Below are 23751 nucleotides of genomic sequence, written 5' to 3' on the forward strand. Positions count from 1 at the left end.
CCAGGCTCCGGTTTTGCATCAGAACATAGGACTCAGTATGAAGATTGAAGCTAAGCTTCTTCTCTTGGCTTTCCTTTGAAGGTAGTGATTTTGGAAACAGACGGCCTTTCAGCCTGACCAAAAAACCAAACCAAAACAATGAAGGAAATAAAAGGAGTAAGAAACAAACTGATGTAAACTTTGATCTCTAGAGAGGAGACAGTCTCATTGACCCAAGCTCTTCATCCCTTTATCAGATCATCAACAGTCTTGACAACTGCTTTTCTTCTCTGCAGCTGGAGTGCTTGGAGAGCAAGCCACAACACATGAGCTCCAAAAAATTCCTATAAAAGTCGGTTGCACTATTTACACAGCATATGACATGCAGTTTTGCAGCCAAAGTCACAATGCAGTTATGGCTATGTGTTGGAATTATGCTGTGCTTTCCCCCTCTCTTCTCAGTATAATATACAGCACTAAACAGGCTCAAATCCAATTTTTAATTAAATATGATCAATCTTCTTGTCGGTCTCAGAATCTTCAGTCCAGAAAAGGTTCGCTATACCCACATCAATAGGTCAAGTTAAATGCGGCCAATGTAAGCCTGTAATCCTGGGCCCCCATACAACTGTAATATTAGGGAGCAAACTTAATTTCTAATTTCTTCCTCTTCTTCTGTGCTATCAAATTGCTCCCAATGTATGGCAACTGAATGAATTAGCGAACTCCAAAATATCCTGTCCTCAACAGCACTGTTCATCTCCTGTAAACTCAAGACTGTGATTTCTTTAGGGAGTCAATCCATTTTGTATTTGGTCTTTCTCTCTCCCTGCTGTCTTCCACCTTTCCTAGCATTACTGTCTTTCCAGAGAACTCTGTCTTCTTATGATGTGCCTCAGCTTCAACATTTTTGCCTCCAGAGATACATCAGGGTTGACTTTATCTAGGACCCATTTGTTTGCTTTTCTGGCAATCTAGGGCATCTGCAAAGGTTTCTTCCAGCATCAGATTTTGAACAAAACCTTTTTTAAAAAACTTTTCAATTTTCTTTACTGTTCAGTTTTGACAACCAGACATGGTGCCTGGATATACAACAGTGTGGATGATGTTGGTTGGTCTTCGTCTCTATCCTTACACTTGTTGATGCTTTCTATTTCCGTCATTGCTGCCTTTCCAAGTACCACTCTTCTGATTTCTTGGCTGTAGTCTCCATTTGGATTGGTGATTGAACCACGGTGTACAAAATCTCTAACTATTTCAATTACTTCATTGTCAATGTTAAACGTTTTGTAGTTTTTCTGTAGTTATTATTTTTGTCTAATGTTCAGATGTCATCCTGCTTTGGCACTTTGTTCCTTTTCCTTTCCTAAAAATGGTTTCAAGTCACTGCTGTTCTCTGCTGATAAAATGGTGTAATCTGCATATCTTAAATTATTGATATTTCTTCCACCAATTTTCACTACTCCTTTATCTTAATCTAGACTGGCTTTCCATGTAATATGTTCTGTGTACAGATTGAACAGATAATGAGTTAAAATGCAACCCTTGTCTGACACCTTTGCCTATAAGAAACCATTCCATGTCTCCATATTCTGTTCTAACCATAGCCTCTTGTCCACAACACAAGTTATACATCAGGACAATCAAATGCTGAGGCACACCCATTTCTTTCAGAAACAGATTTCAAGCTTATGTCTCAGTAAGCCTGCTAAAGGCCTAGTGATTTCAAGAATATTCCAGGTGAGAAAGTGTGGCTTCATTTGATTGTTGTGGGTTTTTTGGGCTCTTTGGCCATGTTCTGAAGTTTGTTCTTCCTAACGTTTCGCCAGTCTCTGTGGCTGGCATTTTCAGAGACTGGCGAAACGTTAGGAAGAACAAACTTCAGAACACGGCCAAAGAGCCTGAAAAACTCACAACAACCATTAGATCCTGGCCATGAAAGCCTTCGCGAATACATTGTAGCTTCATTTCTTTAGATAAAGAGCCTTGAATCTACAGCACTCAGTCAAGGACATTGCTGTATGACTTTGGGAGATCATAAAAAACACAGTTTTGTTCTGTCATTAAAAGGATTAATTTCATTTTTCCATAAGATTCAAAAAACAGATACTATTCTGTTACTGAAATTATGAACTACTTGTGCTGCATTTGCCATAAGATGCAAGCTGACTTCCAAATAACTGGGTAAATATTTACAAAGGATGCTGCTAAATCAACTGACTAATATATGCATTGAGACCAAAGTATATCTGCAGTTCAACATCACAGGCATTCAGGTGAAAGCAATCATCCTACATGTACCTCCTTAGAGCAAAAATGTGGCACCCAACTCCTACCAGCCCCAGTCAGCATGGCTAGCTGAGATGATGAGAGACTCTCACTTTGAGATATAGAAAGTCAAATTCATGAACGGAGAACCCGTATGGAGATTGTTTCAGAATAGCTCTATCACAAAATCTGTAAGGGAAAACCTCATATATCCAGCAGGGAAGGTGTATTGGGTGCCTGAAAAGGTAAGTCAGATCCCAGGCACTTGTTCCTTCCTTATGCATTTGTGCATCACAAAGAATAAATAAAGAGCAGACAGTGAGTCTCTGATCTACAAAGGGAGGAAAAAAGCCCAGGAAAAGCTCAACAAGTGCTATATGTTGGTGGTATTGACAAGATATGCAGAATTAATTTCATTGCTAATCATATGAGGTAACTGTTTCTTTCCCATCAATAAGGATTATGCGATATGCTAAAGAAAAGAAGACTATTCACTAAAGTATCTAGTCATCCAAAGTTAGTGAATATTCCTTTTCTAAATCATGACTGCAAACATCTTCCAGGTAGCATGCCCCCTGGCTGGGAGTATCTGGGAGTAACAGTTCAAAAATTCTTCCTCTATGGGCATAGGGGCAGAGAAGAAGCCATGAACCTGAATTCAGGCTGATCTTCAGAAGATTACGTGATAATGCTCAGGGGATGAACTTTGTTGTTGTTTAATCATTAAGTCATGTCCAACTCTTCATGACCCCATGGACCAGAGCACGCCAGGCCCTCCTGTCTTCCACCGCCTCCCAGAGTTGGTTCAAATTCATGTTGGTCGCTTCAATGACACTGTCCAACCACCTCATCCTTTGTCGTCTCCTTCTCCTCTTGCCTTCACACCTTCCCAACATCAGGGTCTTTTCCATGGAGATTTCTCTTCTCATGAGACAGCCAGAGTATTGGAGCCTCAGCTTCAGGATCTGTCCTTCCAGTGAGCACTCAGGGTTGTTTTCCTTCAGAATGGATAGGTTTGTTCTCCTTACAGTCCAGGGGACCCTCTTGCACCACAATTCAAAAACATTGATTCTTCGGTGGTCAGCCTTCTTTATGGTCCAGCTTTCACTTCCATATATTGCTACTGGAAAAACCATAGCTTTGACTATGTGGACCTTTGTCGGCAAGGTGAAGTCTCTGCATTTTAAGATGTTGTCTAGATTTGTCATTGTTTTCCTCCCAAGAAGCAGGTGTCTTTTCATTTTGTGGCTGCTGTCACCATCTGCAGTGAACTTGAAGCCCAGGAAAGTAAATTCTGTCACTGCCTCCGTATCTTCCCCTTCTATTTGCCAGGAGGTGATGGGACCAGTGGCCATGATCTTAGGGGGTTTTTTATGTTGAGCTTCAGACCATTTTTGCGCTCTCCTGTTTCACCCTCATTAAGAGGTTCTTCAATTCCTCCTAACCTTCTGCCATCAGAATGGTATCATCTGCATATCTGAGGTTGTTATTTCTTCCAGCAATCTTAATTCCAGTTTGGGATTCCTCCAATCCTGCGTTTCGCGTGATATATTTTGTATATATGGTAATTTAAAGAAGCAGGGAGACAATATACAGCCTTGTTGTGCTCCTTTCCCAATTTTGAACCAATCAGTTGTTCCATATCCAGTTCTAACTGTTGCTTCCTGTCCCACATAGAGATTTCTCAGGAGATAGATAAGGTGGTCAGGCACTCCCATTTCTTTAAGAACTTGCTATAGTTTGCTGTGGTCCACACAGTCAAAGGCTTTTGCATAGTTAATGAAGCAGAAGTAGATGTTTTTCTAGAACTCTCTGGCTTTCTCCATAATCCAGTGCATGTTAGCAATTTGGTCTCTAGTCCCTCTGCCCCTTCGAAATCCAGCTTGTACTTCTGGGAGTTCTCGGTCCACATACCGCTGAAGCCTGCCTTATCAGATTTTGAGCCTAACCTTGCTAGCATGTGAAATCAATGCAATTGTACAGTAGTTAGAGCATTCTTGAGCACTGCCCTTCTTTGGGACTGGGATGTAGACTGATCTTTTCCAGTCCTCTGGCCACTGCTGAGTTTTCCAAACTTGCTGGCATACAGTATTGAGTGTAGCACCTTAACAGCGTCATCTTTTAAGATTTTAAATAGTTCAACTGGAATTCCATCACTTCCACTGGGCTTGTTAGCCATGCTTTCTAAGGCCCACTTGACTTCAGTCTCTATGATGTCTGGCTTCAGGTCAGCAACCACACTATCTGGGTTGTCCGGATCTTTCTGGTACGATTCATCTGTGTATTCCTGCCACCTCTTCTTGATGTCTTCTGTTTCTGTTAGGTCCCTACCATTTTTGTCCTTTATCATGTCCATCTTTGCACAAAATCTTCCTTTAACATCCCCAATTTTCTTGAACAGATCTCTGTTTTTTTCCTTTCCATTATTTCCCTCTATTTCTTTGCACCATTCATTTAAGAAGGCCCTCTTGTCTCTCCTTGCTATTCTTTGGAAATCTGCATTCTATTGTTTTTGAGATTGTATCCCAGTACAGTTTTTCTCACTCTTTTGTTGACAATGAGGGATACTTCATTTCTTCTATGGGCTTCTTGCCCACAATAGTAGATATGAGAATTGTCTGAATTGAATTCACCCATTCCTGTCCATTTTAGTTCACTGACACCCAGGATGTCAATGTTTATTCTTGCCATCTCCTGTTTGACCACATCCAGCTTACCAAGGTTCATAGATCTTACATTCCAGGTCCTATGCAGTATTTTCTTTGCAGCATCAGACTTTTACCCTTCATGGACTGCCCCTTCACAGATTGCTGCCTTGCTGTGGCAAAGGGGCTTGAGTTATTCAGAGAAGCTATGGGCTCTGCCATGCAGTGACACCCAAGACGGACAGGTCATAGTGGAGAGTTCTGACTAAACACGATCCTCCTGGAGCAGGAACTGGTAAGCCACTCCAGTATCTTTGCCACAAACACTCCACAGGGATGAACTATGTGTTGTCTTATCGAGGAAGTATTCACTTCCCTCTGGTGACTTCTACAGCCATAATGGTCCCGGCACAGGTCCCGGCACTAGGATGGCTAGTGTTGAAAGACCTTGGAATTTTTGCTGGTGTGTGACATGACATCTCCGTGCTATTTATATGAGAAGCAAAATACCGGTGGGTTAGCCATCACCACCCTGCCACTCCTTAATCTATGGCATCCAGAATCAATGCTTTGGCCGAATTTGTCAGTATCCTCAGTAGGTGACAGTAGCTAAGCCAGAGATTCTGCCCATAGATGGAAGTCTAGCCTGTTTTCTATCTACCCAGCAGTGCTTTTTCAAAAGCGACTACATTTTATGAAAAGCAGTGTTCTTTGTTATTCCAAATGTATTAATTGTGTGGTTTCTTTTACCAAGATGAGCCTCATGCATATTTTGTGCAGAATACTGATTCCACAATAATTTCTGCTGTCTGTTGCTTTGACTACAGCAGCTTTCTTTCCCAATCAATCCACAGAGAATAGGCTAATAGGAATGTCATGAAATTAAGCAAAAATTACTGACCTGCTCCATTTTAGGAGAATGAAAATTTTAATTCTAAAATTTGGAGCAGGGTGTAATGTGGCTGGTGAGTTACTCCCTTAATCAGGAAGGACTTAAGGATTAGAGCAGATGACAAATTCTACACAAGACAGGAATGTGATATTGTGGAACAATTGGCAAATCCTAAGGCGCGTGTGTGTGTGTGTGTGTGTGTGTGTGTGTGTGTGTGTGTGTGTGTGTGTGTGTGTGTGTGTGTGTGTGTGTGTGTGTGTGTGTGTGTGTGTGTGTGTGTGTGTGTGTGTGTGTGTGTGTTTTCAGAAAAACGCTGGCAAGGAATTTTGAAATAAATAAACACTGAGGTCACTGGGTACAACTCAGCTGACAGTCAAGAAGATGTACTTTTCTGTATGGGGAAGAGTAGAGAGAGAGGATCTCTTTAGGTTTCCTTTACTCACTGTGACTTGGGCCAACCTTTCCTCAACCTTAGATTGCTTATTCTTATTCTTCTCAACAGTCCCCACCCCCACCCCACAATGCCCATCCCAAACTATTTATGAGTCTTACACCCCATCTCCTGAAAAGGCTTTGTAGAGGTTGTGCAGATGCAATGGGCAACATTCCTTCCATGGACTGCCTCCTGGGAACTTATCTTATGATCCAAATTATTGCATCAAAGGCAAGCCAGGCCAATATAACTGGGAACACTCACATACAAAGTACAAGGCAAGTGTGCATTCTCTTTTAAATACATCTGGTTCACTAGAGCAGGGGTCCTCAACCCCCGGTCCCCGGCCCGGTGCCAGTCCGTGGGCTTCCTGGAACTGGGCCGTGGACACGGATCTCCACCCCCCCCCCCCGGTGGGCATGTCATGCTCAGGGGTGGGTGTGTCGCACTCACAGAGGTGCATGTCACACTTGTGGGTGGGTGTGTCATGCTCATGTGCCTCCACAAGCACAACACGCCTCCGTGAGCGCAACACACCCCTCCATGAGCGTTACACACCCACCCGCAAGTGTGGGGGTGCCTCCACCCCCTGCGCACAGAGTCCGCACCCCCCAACCAATCCACAGTCCCAAAAAGGTTGGGGACCGCTGCACTAAAGCACATGGGGAAAGGCAGTTAACTTGCTGAAACATCCCTGTTAAAGTATACATGAGACATCAGTTGGTTGTATGTGTGTGTTATTAGGATCATGCCATTTGCTCATCAGCAAGTTTGCAGTGCAAAACCTTTGGAAGTGAAGGATAGGCTGGCTGTACACTGTTATCCAGGGGACTCCCAAGTGTACTCACAATGCTTCCCACTCTTTGGGGAGGCTACTTCTATGTCAAAGAATAATCAAGATAAATGGGGCTACTTGGATACAGGACAAATTTTATGTGACTGTGGAGAACTTCAGTCAATGCAGCACTTAAGTGCATGCAATTTAAGCCCCTTGATGAGTACAAAAGAGGATCTAGTAAATGGCCAAGATAACACTATTGAAATAGTGTTATCTTAGCCATTTACTTGTGTTAATAGCTTCTGAGCAAAAACAGTCTAATTATTTTAACATTTTAGTTTGTTTTTAATGTTTACCTATCTTTCACATATGTCCATACTGTTAAATTGTGCAATACTCTGATACGAAGGAAGGAAGGAAGGATCATGCTACATGGGAAAAGGAGGAAAACCCTCTCCATGCAAGTCAAAGCCACAGTCCTGCTCCCCCCACTTCCTCCTACTAGGGCTGCTATTTTAAAATGTAGAAATTAATATGATGACTGAATCCGTGCAATTACTGCCCTTTTTAGTTTTGCTCAAGAAAAATAATCAGCTGAACATGAAATATGTTGCTAGGTGAGAGGACACATTTCATGTCCACATGAGATGACAGGAAAACCAAAAGCTGGAGGAAAAACACATCAGGCCATGTTCTCCTTGGTGGAACCATACCACAACCCTTGATGAAGCAGGGGACAGGGGAGGTTAATCTATTTTTCAGTAGTTACCCTTTCCACCACTTCTTCCATGGAATTTTCTCTCCAGACAAATATGTTAAAGAGGAAAAGAAAGAACAGGTGCACATTTTGATTGCTGGGGCTAGGAGCCTAGCTGTTCTTAAAACAACTGCAGGTCCATAGATTTCATCAGAGTGGGTATGAGGATGGAGGAGGGTCTATTGATCCCCTAACCCTTACCCTCTAACCCATGAGAGAGAGACAGAGAGAGAGAGAGAAGGAGAGAGAGAGTCCTTATTTGACTTGCCATTCTGGCCATCTAGAAGCAGTAGCAATACATGTTAATTAAGAGCCACTCAGTTAATCACATTGCACTTACCAGAATTGAGCAAGATGATGGATTTAAGGCACACAAATTCTTCCCCTCGGACATTCATCATTTGAAATCGAGAAGAAGTGGCCAACAACATATCAAAGATTTCGCCCAAACCCTCAACGCACCTTCCTTGATTCCTGCAAGAACAAATAAGAAACTGGCTATTATGCCTCTTGGTGGTTATCCCCACCACCACCAAGATGCTGTTAAAGTGCAGTTCCCATCAGGCCTCTACAGCATAGCCAAATGGTGAGAGATGATGGGAGTTGTAATCCAGTAAAATCTAGAGAAACACAAGTAGTCCACCTCCAATGTGCAAGGTTAAAGTCCAAAAGTGCAGCTTAAATAGTCACTAAATGAAAATTGTCTTTGTCCCAAAGCCAGACAGCAAGACAGATAAGAAGTAACGAGCAGATCTCCTTCCTGTACATCTGCAATTCTTTGATGGATGAATCTTCTGGCAAGGATGAGATGGAGCCCCTCAGAGCCAACAAGAACAAGGATGTGTTGGATCTTGTGGACCCTGGACCATCTGAGATCCGAGAGGTCAAACTTCTTAATTACTGTATCTGAATGACCCTGGACCCTCGGGGAGCTGAGGCAATTTGGATGTTGCAGTGTGAAGACACAAGCCTGGATGGATAGATTAAGTGCTTGGTTGCAGGGAAACACTGCTTGAGAGAAGAGTCTTCCTCAGAAAGTAGAAGGTCTCCTTGAAGGAAAGCTCTTCCTCCCAGAGAGACTATGTAGCTGCCCAAATCTTGCAGCCAGGCTTCCCTCCCAACTGGTCAAAGGCCTGCAGCTGAAATCAGGATGAAGCTCCAGTAGCTCAGCGATATAAATCCTAGCTTAGGACTGTGTTAGAGATAATGCCTTTTCTAGTTCAGGCTCTTTACCTGTCACGTATTCTGACCCCTTTTTGCTAGCTCCTTGACTGTTTACAAGTCTTTGGCTGTGGTTTGAGAGGTTCTCCCTGGTCTGGCTTGATTTATGGAAGATTCTCAGACAGTGGCTTTAGATCTCTCTGCTTTGTGTCTGGATCTTTCATGAGCTCCTAGTCACCCAATTTCCTGCATTGCCTTGACTTGCTCATGGCTACCTAAATTCCTAGAAAACTGCAAATGTGCACAGACTGTTTTTAAATGAAGTATTGAATACAATATACAGAAACCGCAGGAAGTAACATGTATGGTAAATAAATATTAATAACTGCATGCTGTTAAGTCAATTCTAACTTATGGTGACCTTTTCTAGGATTTTCTAGTAGAGAATACACAGAAGCAGTTTATCATTGCCTTTGGGGGGGGGGGCAGCGTGCTTCTCCAGCTCCCTCAAAATGCCACACAGAAGGACAAGGGAATCCTACTGTTAAGGAAAAGCTATAATGAAGGAAGCTTTTGGCGGGGGGGAATGGATGATGTGTCTCTGTCTCATACTCAGAGAGGCCTGGCCCGCCCATCACAGCTTTCTTCCATTCAAGGCAATGGCTGAAATCCTGTTGTGCAACTGGCCGCTGCATTCTGCACCATCTGAAGTTTCTGCGGCAGTCTCAAAGGCAGCCCCATGTAGAGCGCATTACAGTAGTATAATCTCGAGACTAGGAGCGTATGGACCAAAGTGGTGAGTGTCCCCACATCAAGATAGGGATGCAGCTGGGCAATTTGCCAAAGGTGGAAATGTGCTGATGACACCTGGGTCTCCATGGTGAGCAGTGGGTCCAGATGTACACCCAAACTGTGAACCTCACTCTTGGTGGTAAGAGTCACCCCCCCCCAAAAAAGAGAGGCATTTTCCCAGACCACTGATGTCTGGGGCACCCACCCAAAGGACCTCTGTCTTGCCCGGGTTCAGCCTCAATCCATTCACCTGCATCCATTGGTGAACAGCCCCCAGGCAGCACACAGGGATGAAGCAGCATCCACTGTTGTTGGCAAAAAGGAGATGTAGAGCTCAGTATCATCTACATACTGATGGAACGAAGTTCCACATCCCCTGATGACCCCTCCCAGCGGCCTCATATAGATGTCAAACAGCATTGGAAAGATGATTGAGCCCTGCAGAACCCCACAATTGAGGCTCCACAGAGCCAAGAAACTCTCTCCAATCTGCACTCTCTGAGGATGGTCCTCCAAGAAGGAATGGAGCCAGGCAAAAGCCAGGCCACCAATTCCCAACTGTGGTTGACGGTATCAAAGGCGGCTGAGATATCGAGGAGAACCAGCAGAGACATTTTGCCCCTGTCAGCCTCCCTCAATAGGTTAGCAAACAGGGTGACCAATGCTGTTTCCATGTTGTGGCACAGCCTGAAGCCTGACTGGAATGAATCCAGGGCATTGGTTTCATCCAGAAGAGCCTGCAACAGATCGGCCACCCACCCTCTTGGCTACCTTGCTAAGGAAAGAAACATTGGCGATGGGCCTATAATTACCAATATCGTCCACCATTTTTGTCCAAGCTCATTTTCTTCCTAATGGGCCTAATGAGTGTCTCCTTGAGGAACCCATTAATTATTGCTATAGCCCATTCAGATGTTATAGGCCTGGCCGCTTTGATTAACCAGGCTGGGCAAGGGGCAAGGGAGAAGATGGTGGCACAACAGTGGTCAAGCACTCTGGCCACCATGTCTGACATCCCAGGCTGAAAGTGGTTAAGTCTCATCAGGCAAGACGGAGGGCTGAAAGTCTCTGCTTGATCCACTGTTTTCAAATAGGGGGTAAGATCCCGGTGGATGGTGTCCACTTTTGATTTTTCAAAAGCTGCAAATTGGTCAGGTGAGATGCTAGTGGGAGGCCGGTCACTATTACCGACTCTGGATAGATTGTGGACTACACAGAAAAGTTCCACCTGCTGGTTGGAGGCTTCGCTTATCCGAACAGCGAAGTAAGACCGATTAGCAGCCTTCACCTTAAATTGGTAAAGATTAGTTATGATCCTGACAGCTACGTATTTGGTTATTTTCCATCAAGTTCCACCTCCATATACGCTCTAGCCTTCTCCTATTTTGCTTCAATGATCACAGCTCCGGGTTAAACCAGGGTGAAGGGTGATCTCTGCGCCAGAGATGGTGTTTATGTGTGATTGTGTTAACAGCTCTGGTGGCGGCGGCAAGCCAGATATCAACCAGAGCCTCGACAGGAGCGCCAGTCCAATCATCCAGAATCCCTCTCATGGTATCCTGGAATCCTATAGGATCCAATAACCTTCGAAGGTGAATCATTAGAACAGGTCCTTGCTCCCTGTGAGGAGGGAGAGCCACTGTAAGGTTGCATTTAATCAGGATAAACAAACAAATCAAACAAAATAAACCATAATATAATAAACGCAATAAAACCCAGATTAATCAGACATCAATAACAATATACATAAACAAATCAAACAATTAACAAACAGTGTTGTGCAAAAAGAAAGCAATTTAACTATAACTCATACAAAATTGTGCAAAAAGAAAGCAATTTAAAGAAAGTTAAACAAAATAATAATACTAAAAGAGCATAGGCAAAGAGTCCCCCCATCACCCCTCCCTCCCCATTGCGCTTAGATAACAGGGACTTTGCCTCCTCCAGCTAGCCAAGACAAAGAGTGTAATTGAATAGAATTGCTGGCTTTAATGTCTCTCCTTCTCCCGATGTTGTTGATGGATGGCAGAGATGGAATGGCCTGCCCCCTCTAAGGGCCCGTCGTTGAAACCACAGCACCACAACTCGAGATTCGTTTGAATATCTGCCAGAAGAGCCAGGAAAAAAAGCAGGAGTAACAGCAGCTGAAACCAGGGTCATCTCTGAGAGAAGGCCAACAATCGCACCCCCAGGGGATGACTGCTGCAAGAGAAAAAAGCCACCCAAGGCAAACACAATACCCTCACAATGGGGCCAGCCACCAGCAGCGTTGCTTTGGCGTCCTTAGCAACCACAGTTCCCATCAGTTCCAACACATTACCAGGAAGTTCCACAGTGGTCAATGTTCAAATCACCACCAGAATCACTACATTCCCAAGCTGCAATCCAAACCTCCACAGTAAAAGCTGTATCTCACTACCACAGGGAAAACGCCCATATTCGGGAGCAGGGAGACCATCCGCCATTCCTTGAGACCACAGCAACCCAGCGGCAAAGCAGTAAGTCTGTTCAAGGACTTCTATCTTCAGCAGGCAAAGCCCAGGCAAGCAGGAGGGGTCAGGGAGGGAATGAGAATCCTGAAAGCAGAAAGCAGAACTCAAAAGAGAGGGCAAAACCCCACCGAGACCACAAAGAGACACACGAAAGTGGCTCGAAACAAAAACTAACTAACTTAAAACTCGGTATAACTAAAGCTGGAATACAATTAAGTTGAAGCGAATACAAAAGAGTCGAGAGTAAGAAAAAATCAGAAAGAATAAAAAGCAAAAAGAGGAAGAGAAAAAGCCAACCTGGCAAAGGAGAGCAACAAATATATCCTACTACTGGGTTGCCATCTTGGAACTGCAATGACATAACAAGCATTGGCAAATTGCCACTGATTAAAGGGAAATCAATTGACTGAAGGCAATTTCGGAGTGCATATGACACGTGCACAATGTGATGAAGCTGTAGGCACTCTGAAATCCCCAAATGAGGCCTCTAATTAGCAGCAGCTGTTTTTGGAAATTACAGACTTCCTCTTGTCCCAGTGCCCCCAACGGCTTCCACATGACAAAGGGGGTTCTATGGGAGCCTCAGGACTTTTGGGGTGGAGCAGATTTTGTTTATTTCAGAAAAGTCACCACAGTTGATGATGGCATTAGTCTTACATGTTCTAAGATACGGAACAAGATTTCAGCCTTTGTCAATTTCTCTTGCTAACCAGATACCAATGGGAACTGGATTGAATGATCCCTAGGGTCCCTTCTAGCTCTGCAGTTCTAAGATAATGGTGATGATCTTTTGGCCTTACTGTGGGGGAAAAAGTGCATTCTTGCATGCTTTCTTTTATTCCCAAGCACAGGTAAATTGCTTCTGATTCTGGTGGCAGAAGTATCATCATGACCACTAACCATTTATAATCCTATCATCTATGATATGCCCAGTCCCTTTGAGAGCTATCACATTTGATGGTCATCAATAAATCAAAGCTGTGATAAGGGCAGGATGACTGGGATTTGACCCAGGTGCCAAAATGTAGAGGCTGCAAAGATTTACAGCTGAATGTGAACAAAGCTATGAGCTGGCCTGAGGAAGTGCATATATTTCCTCTAGTTACTCCTCCCCAGGTGGAAGGGAACACGGAAGAGGCAAAGTCCATGCAGTATCAATATGGCAGTCGTGAACATAGAACCACACATTCCTAGTCATTCTTACAGCTTCTCCCCACTCACTGTCAATTCCACATGACCTAAGTTTAAACAAAGACCCAAAGCACCAAAATTTTTAGTTATGGCTCTGATCTTGTGGTAGCAAATTTAGCAGTTTACTTATACAGCATGAGAATTAGTACTTCCTACTTTCTCTTTTGAATGCTCCACTACTCAGCTTCTTTCAATGACCCTGATTCCTAATATCACGAGAGAAAGGGAGAAAAACATATGTCTATCTTTGACATGATGCAACATTTTATAAATTCCCCCCGTCCTTACATTTTTCCTAGACTATAATTTTTGAGAATGTTTTTCCTCATGTGAAGAATTGGAGAGTACACTACAGCAGGGGTCCCCAACCTTTTTTACCCCGCGGACTGGCTGGGGAAGGCGGGGCACCCCCTACGCTCATGTGCATGCAGTGTGGTGCTTGTGCGGGTGTGCACACACATGCAAATGGCGTGGCGGTGCTTGTGCAGGCATGCACATGCTCATGCGCATGCACAAATAGCAGTGTGGCATTCACATGGGTGCGGGGGTGAGTGCGTGCAGGGGGTGGGGAGGGAGGTCTGTCTCCGTGGCCTGGTCCAGCTCAGGCCACAGAATGGCATTGGGCCACGGACTGGGGCCTGGGGACCTCTGCACTACAGGACTTTGTGTTCACTACAAATTGCTTTTGTAAACAAAGAATTCAAAAGGGTGTGATAAACAATGGAAATCAAATTTGCTTTTTTCCTGAGGAATGCTCATTAACAAGTCAAAGAAAAGATAGCAAACAAAGCCAACCCATCAAGTATCTTTCTGAATTCTCACCACCAACATTGGGAAAGTGTCCTTAGAATTTCAGATATAAGGGTTAAATTTGGCATAGTTTAGCAAACATCAGACCTTGGAATGTTGTCCTTGCACATGAGCAGTGTGCAGTTGCCTCACACTTCTGAATTATCACATCCATCCTGCTCATACTTCCTAAGCCTGGAACATGACACTCTGAAAAGCTTGAGCCTACTGCATGAGTGTTTACCAGTTATGCACAAATAGTAGTCTAAGTGTACTGTAATTCAAAGGAACAGGCAATGTCGCAAAAGTCATTCAAAAGATTTTATAACTAGAGCCTGCATCTGCATAGAGTGCACAGACATTTTGTTGGCTTTGGTTGAATTGAAGAAATTTCTTCCATGCACATATGACTATCAAACTGCTAAGAAAACAGAAACTAGGTCTAGATGGTGTTTCAGAAGAGATGACTGTCTGCCAGCCGAGCCCTGGCCAAAAATCTGAACTCAGCATGCAAGGGGGCAAAGGGCTTGAAATTGTCATCTTGACCAAGCAACTGGAATAATGTCACAAGGTTATGAACTACCCAGTCTTTTGAAAAACAAAACAAAAAACCGTCTCTGCCCCCTATTCTGATAGGTCCAAGACTGTTTATAAACAGCTTCAGTTATGAGTGGAATGAGGGTCAGAGGGCTTTATGTATATAGTCCTCTTTTCTCAGTTGCTCTCCAGGTGTTAGTTTTCAAAAACTTCTCACTTGTCTTCTACAGTCTGACAAATTCTGTCTCCACACACTTTTAGAAGTTAATATTTCACCTAATTGTATCAAGGTACCTTTTCCAGTTCCTATATAAAAGCAAATGGGAGCATTTTATGTTTATGGTTGGACAGGATTCAGAAATACTCTGTTTCCATTAAGAGCAATTATATATGACTGCTGCTTAGCCTTTTAAGTAATTGCCCAAATATGCAGTCAGCGCTCTAGAAGCGAACATTTTTCAAAGACTATAAAGTAAATCATCCTTTTGGGAGGTTTTTTTTTTTTTTTTTTTTTTTACTAAGACTTCTTTTATTATATGAGACTTCTGGTTAAAACTTATTCTTGAAGTGGCGATGCAATGTTTGCAAAACATAATTTGGAGAGCACAGGCCAAAGTTGTGTTAACGGGATATGCACCCAAAATGCCAGAATTTATACCCCCCTGCCCCTCAAAAATCAGTTTCAGTTTTTATGCTAGCTATTTCAAACATGAAATTTATCTAATGGGTAGAGTAACGTAAGGATGAGTGGTACTGCATATTTTGCTTTTCATGACATACTGGGAAATCATAGTTAGAATTATTATATATATTTCACTTCAGCAAAATAAGGAACATAAGCCTCCTTTCTGCATCTCGACAAATATCCTGTCAACACTACAAAAAGACTAGACACTGAAATTAGTCTGTGTACTCGTGTAAACTTAGGGTCCATCCAGACTGGCTCTTTTACTGTAGGCTGGATTGGGCTGCAAAGGATTGGTTGAGGTCAGGGAGACAAATTATGTCTCATTTGGCATCCTCCTCACATTCACATGGCACATTAACTTTATGTCAATTAAACTCTTCCCGTGATTATCTATGGAGGATAAGAGGACGTGAAAATATTTTTTACATCTAGTAGGTCATCACTTGATCCAATGAATCATTTCAATTAAATTTAAAATATTTTTCCTTTGCTTGTCCGTATATTGCCAATTGGGTAACTGCCCGCATCTGTGGTTGTCATCAGCAATACACAGACAGGCAAAGAAAAATATTTCTTTAAATTTAATCGAAATGATTCATTGCATCAGCAGTGATCTAGCAGACACAATAAAAATAATTTCACTTCCCCTAAACCTCCACAGGTAATCAGGGGAAGTGTTCAGCTTCCAAAACCTTGAAGTGGCTCATAAGTCACTTCAGCATACTGGAAACTGACACTGGAAGGAGCTGAAAGGCTCTAGTGTAGTCCACTCCCAGTGGCCACACTCACTGGGAATGGACTAAACTGAAGTCCTCCAACTTGCACCAAAATAACAGAGCCCCCTGACAGGTTCAAGAAGGTGTGCATTGGGCCAAACTGATCCACTCTGGGGATACTCATGTGTGGATGTTTGAAAAAAGAGCAGGCGAACATAAGCCCATGCACAAAATAGTGGGATAAATGCCCTTGAGGACAGCTTCTTAATAAGTAATAATAAATCCCATCCAATTCAGCAGAATTTATTTCTGAGTAAACATGCCTAGGATTCTATCAAGCACAATTAAGTCCTAAATTGCTGAATGGCAAATCAACACTTAAGTTTTAAATAAATCCTATTGATTCAATAGGTCTATTGCCATTAGGCCTAGCAACTGGACTGAGGCCCTCGAGTTCAGTAAAGGCTACCCAATCTACCATTCGACAACAGAGCCTGGACAGCTTTAAACAGAACTTGTTGCTAATAAAGCAAAGCAATGGGAGCTCAGATATCATTTCCAATGCCTCCCACAAAGGAAGGACCTGTTTTTCAGGGTAAAACTTTGACGTGAGAATTTGCTCCAGAAACAGCATTGCTACCAGAAGTGTCCATTAACAGCAAATTTATTAAAATCTCCTGGAATGCAAAACAATCTTTGACTTTAAAGAACACAAAACGCAACTGACCAGAGGCCTGAATTAATCTTGGCCTCTGAGAAAGTGATACCAAATCCAACTGTATCTCTAAGTTTCTGCTAAGAATGCACATCTTCTGTTCTACCCACAATGTCTGCTGGCTTGGGAGCAGTAAAGAGTCAGCTTGAAACAGCTCATGCTGTCACTTCAAATGCAACAGCAAAAACATTTCAGAAGATGAGGTAGCTTTTTAGACTACATGCTTGTCCTCTAGTGTTTTGAATAAAATGAACTTTGAGCTATAATAATAATAATAATAATAATAATAATAATAATAATAATAATAATAATAATAATAATAATAATAATAATAATAATAATAATAATAATAATAATAATAATAAAATGTGCCATCAAGTCAATTCTGACTCATGGCAACCCTTTTCAGGGTTTTCAAGGTAGAGAATACTCAGAGTTGCCCTGGGACTGTGCAGTTTGTTTTGAAACTTTCCAGTAAATAGTTCAGGTAGTATTTTCCTCCATCACCTCACTTTGGCAATTCAAATAAGAAGTTTATTGTTGATTAAATGTTTTAGATTTTTTTTAAAAAATGTACCAGTGCTACTTTCATTATCCTAATAAACAGCTGATAAATGGAACTGCGTATTTGCTCTGTTGTTTGTCAGAGTCTTGCTTTGTTTCCTTTCATTAAGAAACTGAATTAACAGGCAGGTGATACTTTCAAGCACTTTCAACAATTTTCAAAGGCATAAATCAACATCCTATAGTCTGATCTTCATTCTGTTCCACTGCAGGAATTCATTAATTGTTACATGATTTAATATTGGGGGTGGTGGATTCAAAGAAGAAATTGGAAGATTTTCAGATAACAGGCAAAATGCTATTGCGGAACTACACATGTACACCTTGACACTGCACCTGCTATATCTACAATAGCACTGAGGCAGAAGACATATCAACAAAGCACTTCTGCTGGCATATTGTGCAACTGATTGCACCGGAGATATGTGACCAGTTGTACAACTGAATTGTGCAATTCTTTGTTGCTGAGCATAATACCTGCCACACTGATGTTGGTGTAACTTTACATAACATCATTGTGAACAGGATTTTGCCCAATATTTCTGAAATTATTTGATTATATATTGCCAATAAAATTAAAAAGTCACTTAAAAAAATTATTTTATTTTTAAACTACTAGGAAAAGGGTAGGAATACAGAAGGTAAAAGGGAGTGGAAGGGATGGGAAAAGGGTTTTAAGGACAGGAGAACACAAAGTATACAATCATCCAATCTATTCATATTAAGTATACAAGCATCTAATCTATTCATTTTTCAATGCTAAAAAACCAACTTTATACTTTTTTTTACTGTTTGATTATCCTATAAATATCAGCTTATATTCATGTTTTAATTTAAATCTAAGTTATTCCAACTCTATCAGGAAATTGAGACCAAAATTAAAAAGTCACTTTTGAGCTGTATATATTATCCTAAATGCTGTAAAAACCACTGTCGGTTAGAACACTGGTTCTTAACCTTGGGTTACTCAGGAGTTTTGGACTGCAACTCCCAGAAGCCTTCACCACCAACTGTGCTGGCTGGGGTTTCTGGGAGTTGCAGTTCAAAAACATCCGAGTAACAAAGGTTAAGAGCCACTGGGTTAGAACATCTTCACATATGGCTTTTCTACACAGTGAGATGATGACAACAACAAAGACAGCAATGCCGGGGGGTGGGGGAAACGAACTGTACAATTGATTGAAAAGATTTTGCAAAATATAAAAACAACAACATTTGAACATTTCATTTTTAGAGAAAAGTCCAAGAGTCACAAGAAGCCTGAAGCAAAAGCAACAAGATCGATAGGGGAGGAAGTGAGACAAATGTTCATAGATATTGTGGAGCAAATGAATTATGAATTGCCTTCACATCCTTGGAGGAAACCTCAGAGAAGCTATGGGTTGCTATGGAGAGAACATTTCAGTACAAAATGAGTGATACGAAAGGGGAAAGGAAAACTGGAAACGGGAAAAATTAATTGATTCTGGCACTGTCCCTACTGTCTCTATTCCTGTTGTGCTCAAATTTCACTTTTGTTGTTGTTGCTTTAAAAAACAACAGCAATCCAAAAATTTCATTGCACCCACTTGTGAGCGCAATGACAAATAAATTTCTTATGTCTTAAAAAAAAAAATTCTTATGTCTTAAAATGGAACTGAAAAGAGGCTGGCCACAGAGACTGGTGAAACATTAGGAAGAACACAGCCAAACAGCCCGAACATGGCCAGAACACAGCCAAACAGCCCGAAAAACCTACAACAATCATATCCCTGCCGTTAAAGCCTTCAAGAATACATTGAACTGAAAAGAGTTTCACAAAAGGCAAGGTTTCTGTGAAAACAAAATCCCTCTCACTATAGCAAAATTAAAGCGAATGGTTAAGGAATGTTTTACCTCCATGGTAAAATGAAGTATGACTAGAAATATAAAGAAATCTGATACTCTGTTTTCCCGAAAATAAGACCTAACCGGAAAATAAGCCCTAGTATGAGATGGGTGGACAGTGTAATCGAAGCTACCAACATGAATTTGACCCAACTCCGGGAGGCAGTGGAAGACAGGAGGGCCTGGTGTGCTCTGGTCCATGGGGTCACGAAGAGTCAGACACGACTAAATGATTAAACAACAACAAACAGCAACAAGTATGATTTTCAGGATGCTTGTAATATAAATCCTCCCCCAAAATAAGTCCTAGTTAAGTGAAACCCCGCCCTCCCCTGAAAATAAGCCCTAATGTGTGTGTTTTTTGGGGGGGGGCAGCAAAAATTAATACAAGACCCTGTCTTATTTTTGGGAAAACACAGTATATTCTATTGGATCATACAGTCAATACACAGCTGGTAGTGTGATTGGAAGGGCAGAAGAGGACAGTCGAGCTGGAATCGGAGTAGACCCACTGAAAAAAAAACTCCTTTGATACTGTGGTTATACACTCCTACCATGTTTTCCCCAAAATAAGACAGGGTCTTATAATAATTTTTTGCTTCCAAAAAAAAATGCATTAGAGCTTATTTTCAGGGGATGTTTTATTTTTTTCATGTACAGCAATCTACATTTATTCAAATACAGTCACATCATCTTCTGGTTGCTCCACAATGGTGGAGGGCGGGGTTTCACTTAACTAGGGCTTATTTTTGTGGTAGGGCTTATATTACAAGTATCCTGAAAAATCATACTAGGGCTTATTTTCAGGTTAGGTATTATTTTCGGGGAAACAGGGTAGGTAAGTATCCTTCAGCATAGCTGACAAGCTAGATACATACATTACATGTTGCATACATTACCACCTGGAAGAACATCACATTTTAGCTATTAAATGATTAATACCAGTACTGAATGGCTTAATGTTACAAACTGTTAAGATTTCTTCAAAATACTATATTAGTAACCTAAGCCAGTGGTTCTTAACCTTTGTTACTCGGATGCTTTTGAACTGCAACTCCCAGAAACCCCAGTTAGGACAGCTGGTGGCGAAGGCTTCTGGGAGTTGCAGTCCAAAACTCCTGAGTAACCCAAGGTTAAGAACCAGTGACCTAAGCTCACGCTCTTACCAGCTATTGCTGCAAATTCTCTCTTGAGGACTGGCCTGTGTATACTCTGATGATCAATCAGTGTTTTATGGATCTACACACTTTAAATGAAAATAACCATCTAAATGTCAATACTTGGTATATTCTGTTGTGTAACTCTGAACACACAGCTCAACACTACAACCATAATGGTTGAGATTTTCCTAGAACATTGATTATTTTCAGTCAAACCAACATGTGAAACAACACAAAAACACCTCGAAAGAACTGACACCTTTGGAATGAATATTTATACCACTCAGAAAGTTAAAATTGTAGACCTCATGGCCAGAATAGCTTGTTCTTCCTTTTAAAATACAGTGGTGCCTCGCTTAACGAGCGCACCGTTTAACGAAGAATCCGTATAGCGATCCCTTTTTGGGGATCGCTATACGGATCTGCCCCAATCGCCGCACTCGCTTTGCGACGATTGGGGCGTCCGGCGGCCATTTTGGAGCCGCCGATCAGCTGATCGGCGGCTCCAAAATGGCCGCCGGACGCGAAAACATCGCTGGAGGGGTAAGTTGGGATGCTTATTGGAATGCATTAAACTAAGTTTAATGCGTTCCAATAGGCTTTCCTTGCCCGTACAGCGATGTTTTCGTATAGCGAAGGTTAATCCGGAACGGATTAACCTCGCTATACGGGGCACCACTGTAGGTGGAAAATTGCTATTCCATCCTTACAGGCTTAGTGTGTTTTTTGCTCTACACAAATATTTCTTTTACAACTGAGCCAATAACCTGTATACTGATGTCAAGGGGTGTGAAGTTAGCCATTATCAAATCAATTCATCCAGAGAAGCAGCAAGGAAAAAGATTCCTGTCAGTGAATAAATCTCCAGGTTTTCATTCTTCTTGCTGGTACATTTGCAGTATTTTACCTGTCCTTTATTTAAACCACAATTAAAACTGTTTCACCTCTAGTTTTTGTATTCCTCAAGAAAATCACACTGGAATCTGACACAGCAGGCTAAAAGAGAATTAAAGGCTTACTACACAGGCTGTTTAGTCCACCGTTTTGAGTGCTGCAGGGTACACTCTTAAAGATGGTGATCAGAGAATGTCTTTGCTGGAGTGAATCAGCCCACCCCCCAGAGCATTCACACCCACACCTTTCGGGTGCCAGTCAAGGGATTTCTACTTTTCTGTTGTAAGTAGGATTACTCTGGCTTGTTTTGGTTCCAGATCCATAGAACTGATTCAGAGCAAGGCTTCCACTTTCAGTTATTTGTCTTGCCTTAAAGGGCCAGTAAACAAATCACTCACAACTGAATCCACAACAATGGCTTCAGCTGCATGAAGTTTCTTGACCAGCCCTTCAAGGCAAGGCAAACAAAAGGGGTTGTTTAACAACAGTTACAGTCCGTCATCAATAGTCTATATATGGTTGAAAAAAATTCTTCACTTCCCCTGCCCTCTGTCAAGCAGGGGAAGTGATTAATATGACAATATTATGACTATATTATAATGAAGCTCACTTACTAAGCCACTTCATTATATCGGCAGGAGCCATTCCTGTGTGAATAATCATTCATAAACGACCTACACTATCTTGTTCCCTTAGTGCAGCCCTATCCTTAGTTTGAAAAACAGATTGCTTTCTACATATTTATGCTTAGAAATTGACATTGTCTGTCACAGATTGGGGTGGGATTGGAATCAAAACCCTGTGTTCTTTATTTCTGCTTTCATCTAGGTTTAACAGCACAATCCAAAGCACACTTACTCAAATTCCATTATGCTCAGTTTGCTTTTTTCCTTGGTACAGTAATCATACTTAAGGTTGTAATCTAAACACAGAGGTAATTTGCAAATAATACTGGTCTTTGCAGAGAAATCCTCTAAGTCTTTTCTCTGTAATCAGTGCCAGTGAATACAGGAAAACGGAAATTTAGACAGACCTGGGGTTTTCCTAAATATTCTCCCTCCTCTGCTCTTTCACATTGATGATTAGTTCTGTTGTATGAAACTGTTCAGAAGGATGAAGAATCATGCTTTGTTGATTCTCTAACAATTCAACCCCAAACATGTTTGTACAAACATAAGTACCACTGAGTTCAAAGAGACGTGCTTGCCAGAAGGAGTGTGGCCTGCATGGTTTGAATGAAAAAGTCCCCCAAAAGTCACACCAATATTTCACTTTAAAGGTTCTGCCATCATCATAGCATGAACACTGCAGTCAGTGCACCAGAGTGGTTTGCAAAGTCTTAAAGGCACACAACATTCTAAGGAAGGCTACAATCCACAAAAGCTTATGTGAAATAAAATTGTTAGTCCTTAGGGCCTGAGAATCTTTGTTGTTCCTGCTGCAACAGACAACACACTAACAATGCCACCCCACTGGAAGTATTTATACTGGACCTTAAACATCACGTGGGATTCCTGGAAAATGTGTGAATCAAAGTTTTTTTTCTGGTACCTAGACAGAGTGTGATCTGCTGTAGCTCATTTACTCGGTTTATATTTACCCAGTGAAACTTCTGAATATCCCAGCAATCCATAAATGTTGGAATTAAAATTAGCTGAGGCAGGCCAAACACCAACTGGAGAAAAACCATACATGGAAAGGCAAGTGTTGAAAATGGTTTCTCTCCACCCACGGGTGCTCTTTCATATGACTGTGCATGTGCCCAGTCTCGCACCTGATTTCACAGCTAGTGAAAAATCAGCCCCATGGAGAGCCTGTTGGAACAGAAGACATGCTTATATACAGGATCACAAAACTAAATAATATTCCTTCCATAGTAGTTAGAGTAACTGATATATTTGTTGAAAGTGAAATAAATTTGAATCAGTTTTGTTTTTTTGTTTGAGCTGCACAACAAAAGGCATAAACTTATACCTAGATTATAGTTTGGATTGTTTTGTCTATTTGTGGTTTATTTGATCCTCTCATTTGCAAACAAGTACAGTAAAAACGTCTTCTCACACCTGCTTCCTGGGAATATTTACTGGAAAAGTACATTAATCTCTTAATAGCTACAGCAGTACACCTAATCTGGTTTCTGACATAAATCTTGCTTTTGAATCTAAGGATGCTTTTGCTGTCTCAGACCACACTGAACCTGCCAGGCTAGCCTAATACTGTACTGGCAACCATTTCATTGCTACGAATGAATAGAATAAAACACCTTCCCCCCCCCCAAAAAAGTGGAAATTTTTCAGTGGAGAAAAATAAATTGATTTTTCTGGAAAATATTCGGTTTTCCATACCACTGACCTTCAGGTTGACAGGAATAGTAGTATATCTTTAACCCTCTGGCTCTAGAAAGGATTCAGTTCTTTCTGTAGGGCTGCTTGTA

At 41.7% G+C, this 23751-nt stretch overlaps 1 protein-coding gene across 10 annotated transcripts in view; it reads right to left on the bottom strand.

Annotated features, from left to right (window-relative positions):
* Positions 1–23751, bottom strand: part of ESR1 (estrogen receptor 1) — a 291481-nt gene that overhangs the window by 14409 nt on the left and 253321 nt on the right. For all 10 annotated transcript variants that reach the window (XM_078383254.1, XM_020805139.3, XM_072995244.2 and 7 more), the window contains one exon: positions 8093–8226. In XM_078383254.1, the coding sequence (XP_078239380.1) occupies positions 8093–8226 (134 nt within the window). The remainder of the gene's footprint in view (positions 1–8092; positions 8227–23751) is intronic.

This window comes from Pogona vitticeps, chromosome 1 (genome assembly GCF_051106095.1).
Source record: "Pogona vitticeps strain Pit_001003342236 chromosome 1, PviZW2.1, whole genome shotgun sequence".
Taxonomy (NCBI): Eukaryota; Metazoa; Chordata; class Lepidosauria; order Squamata; family Agamidae; genus Pogona; species Pogona vitticeps.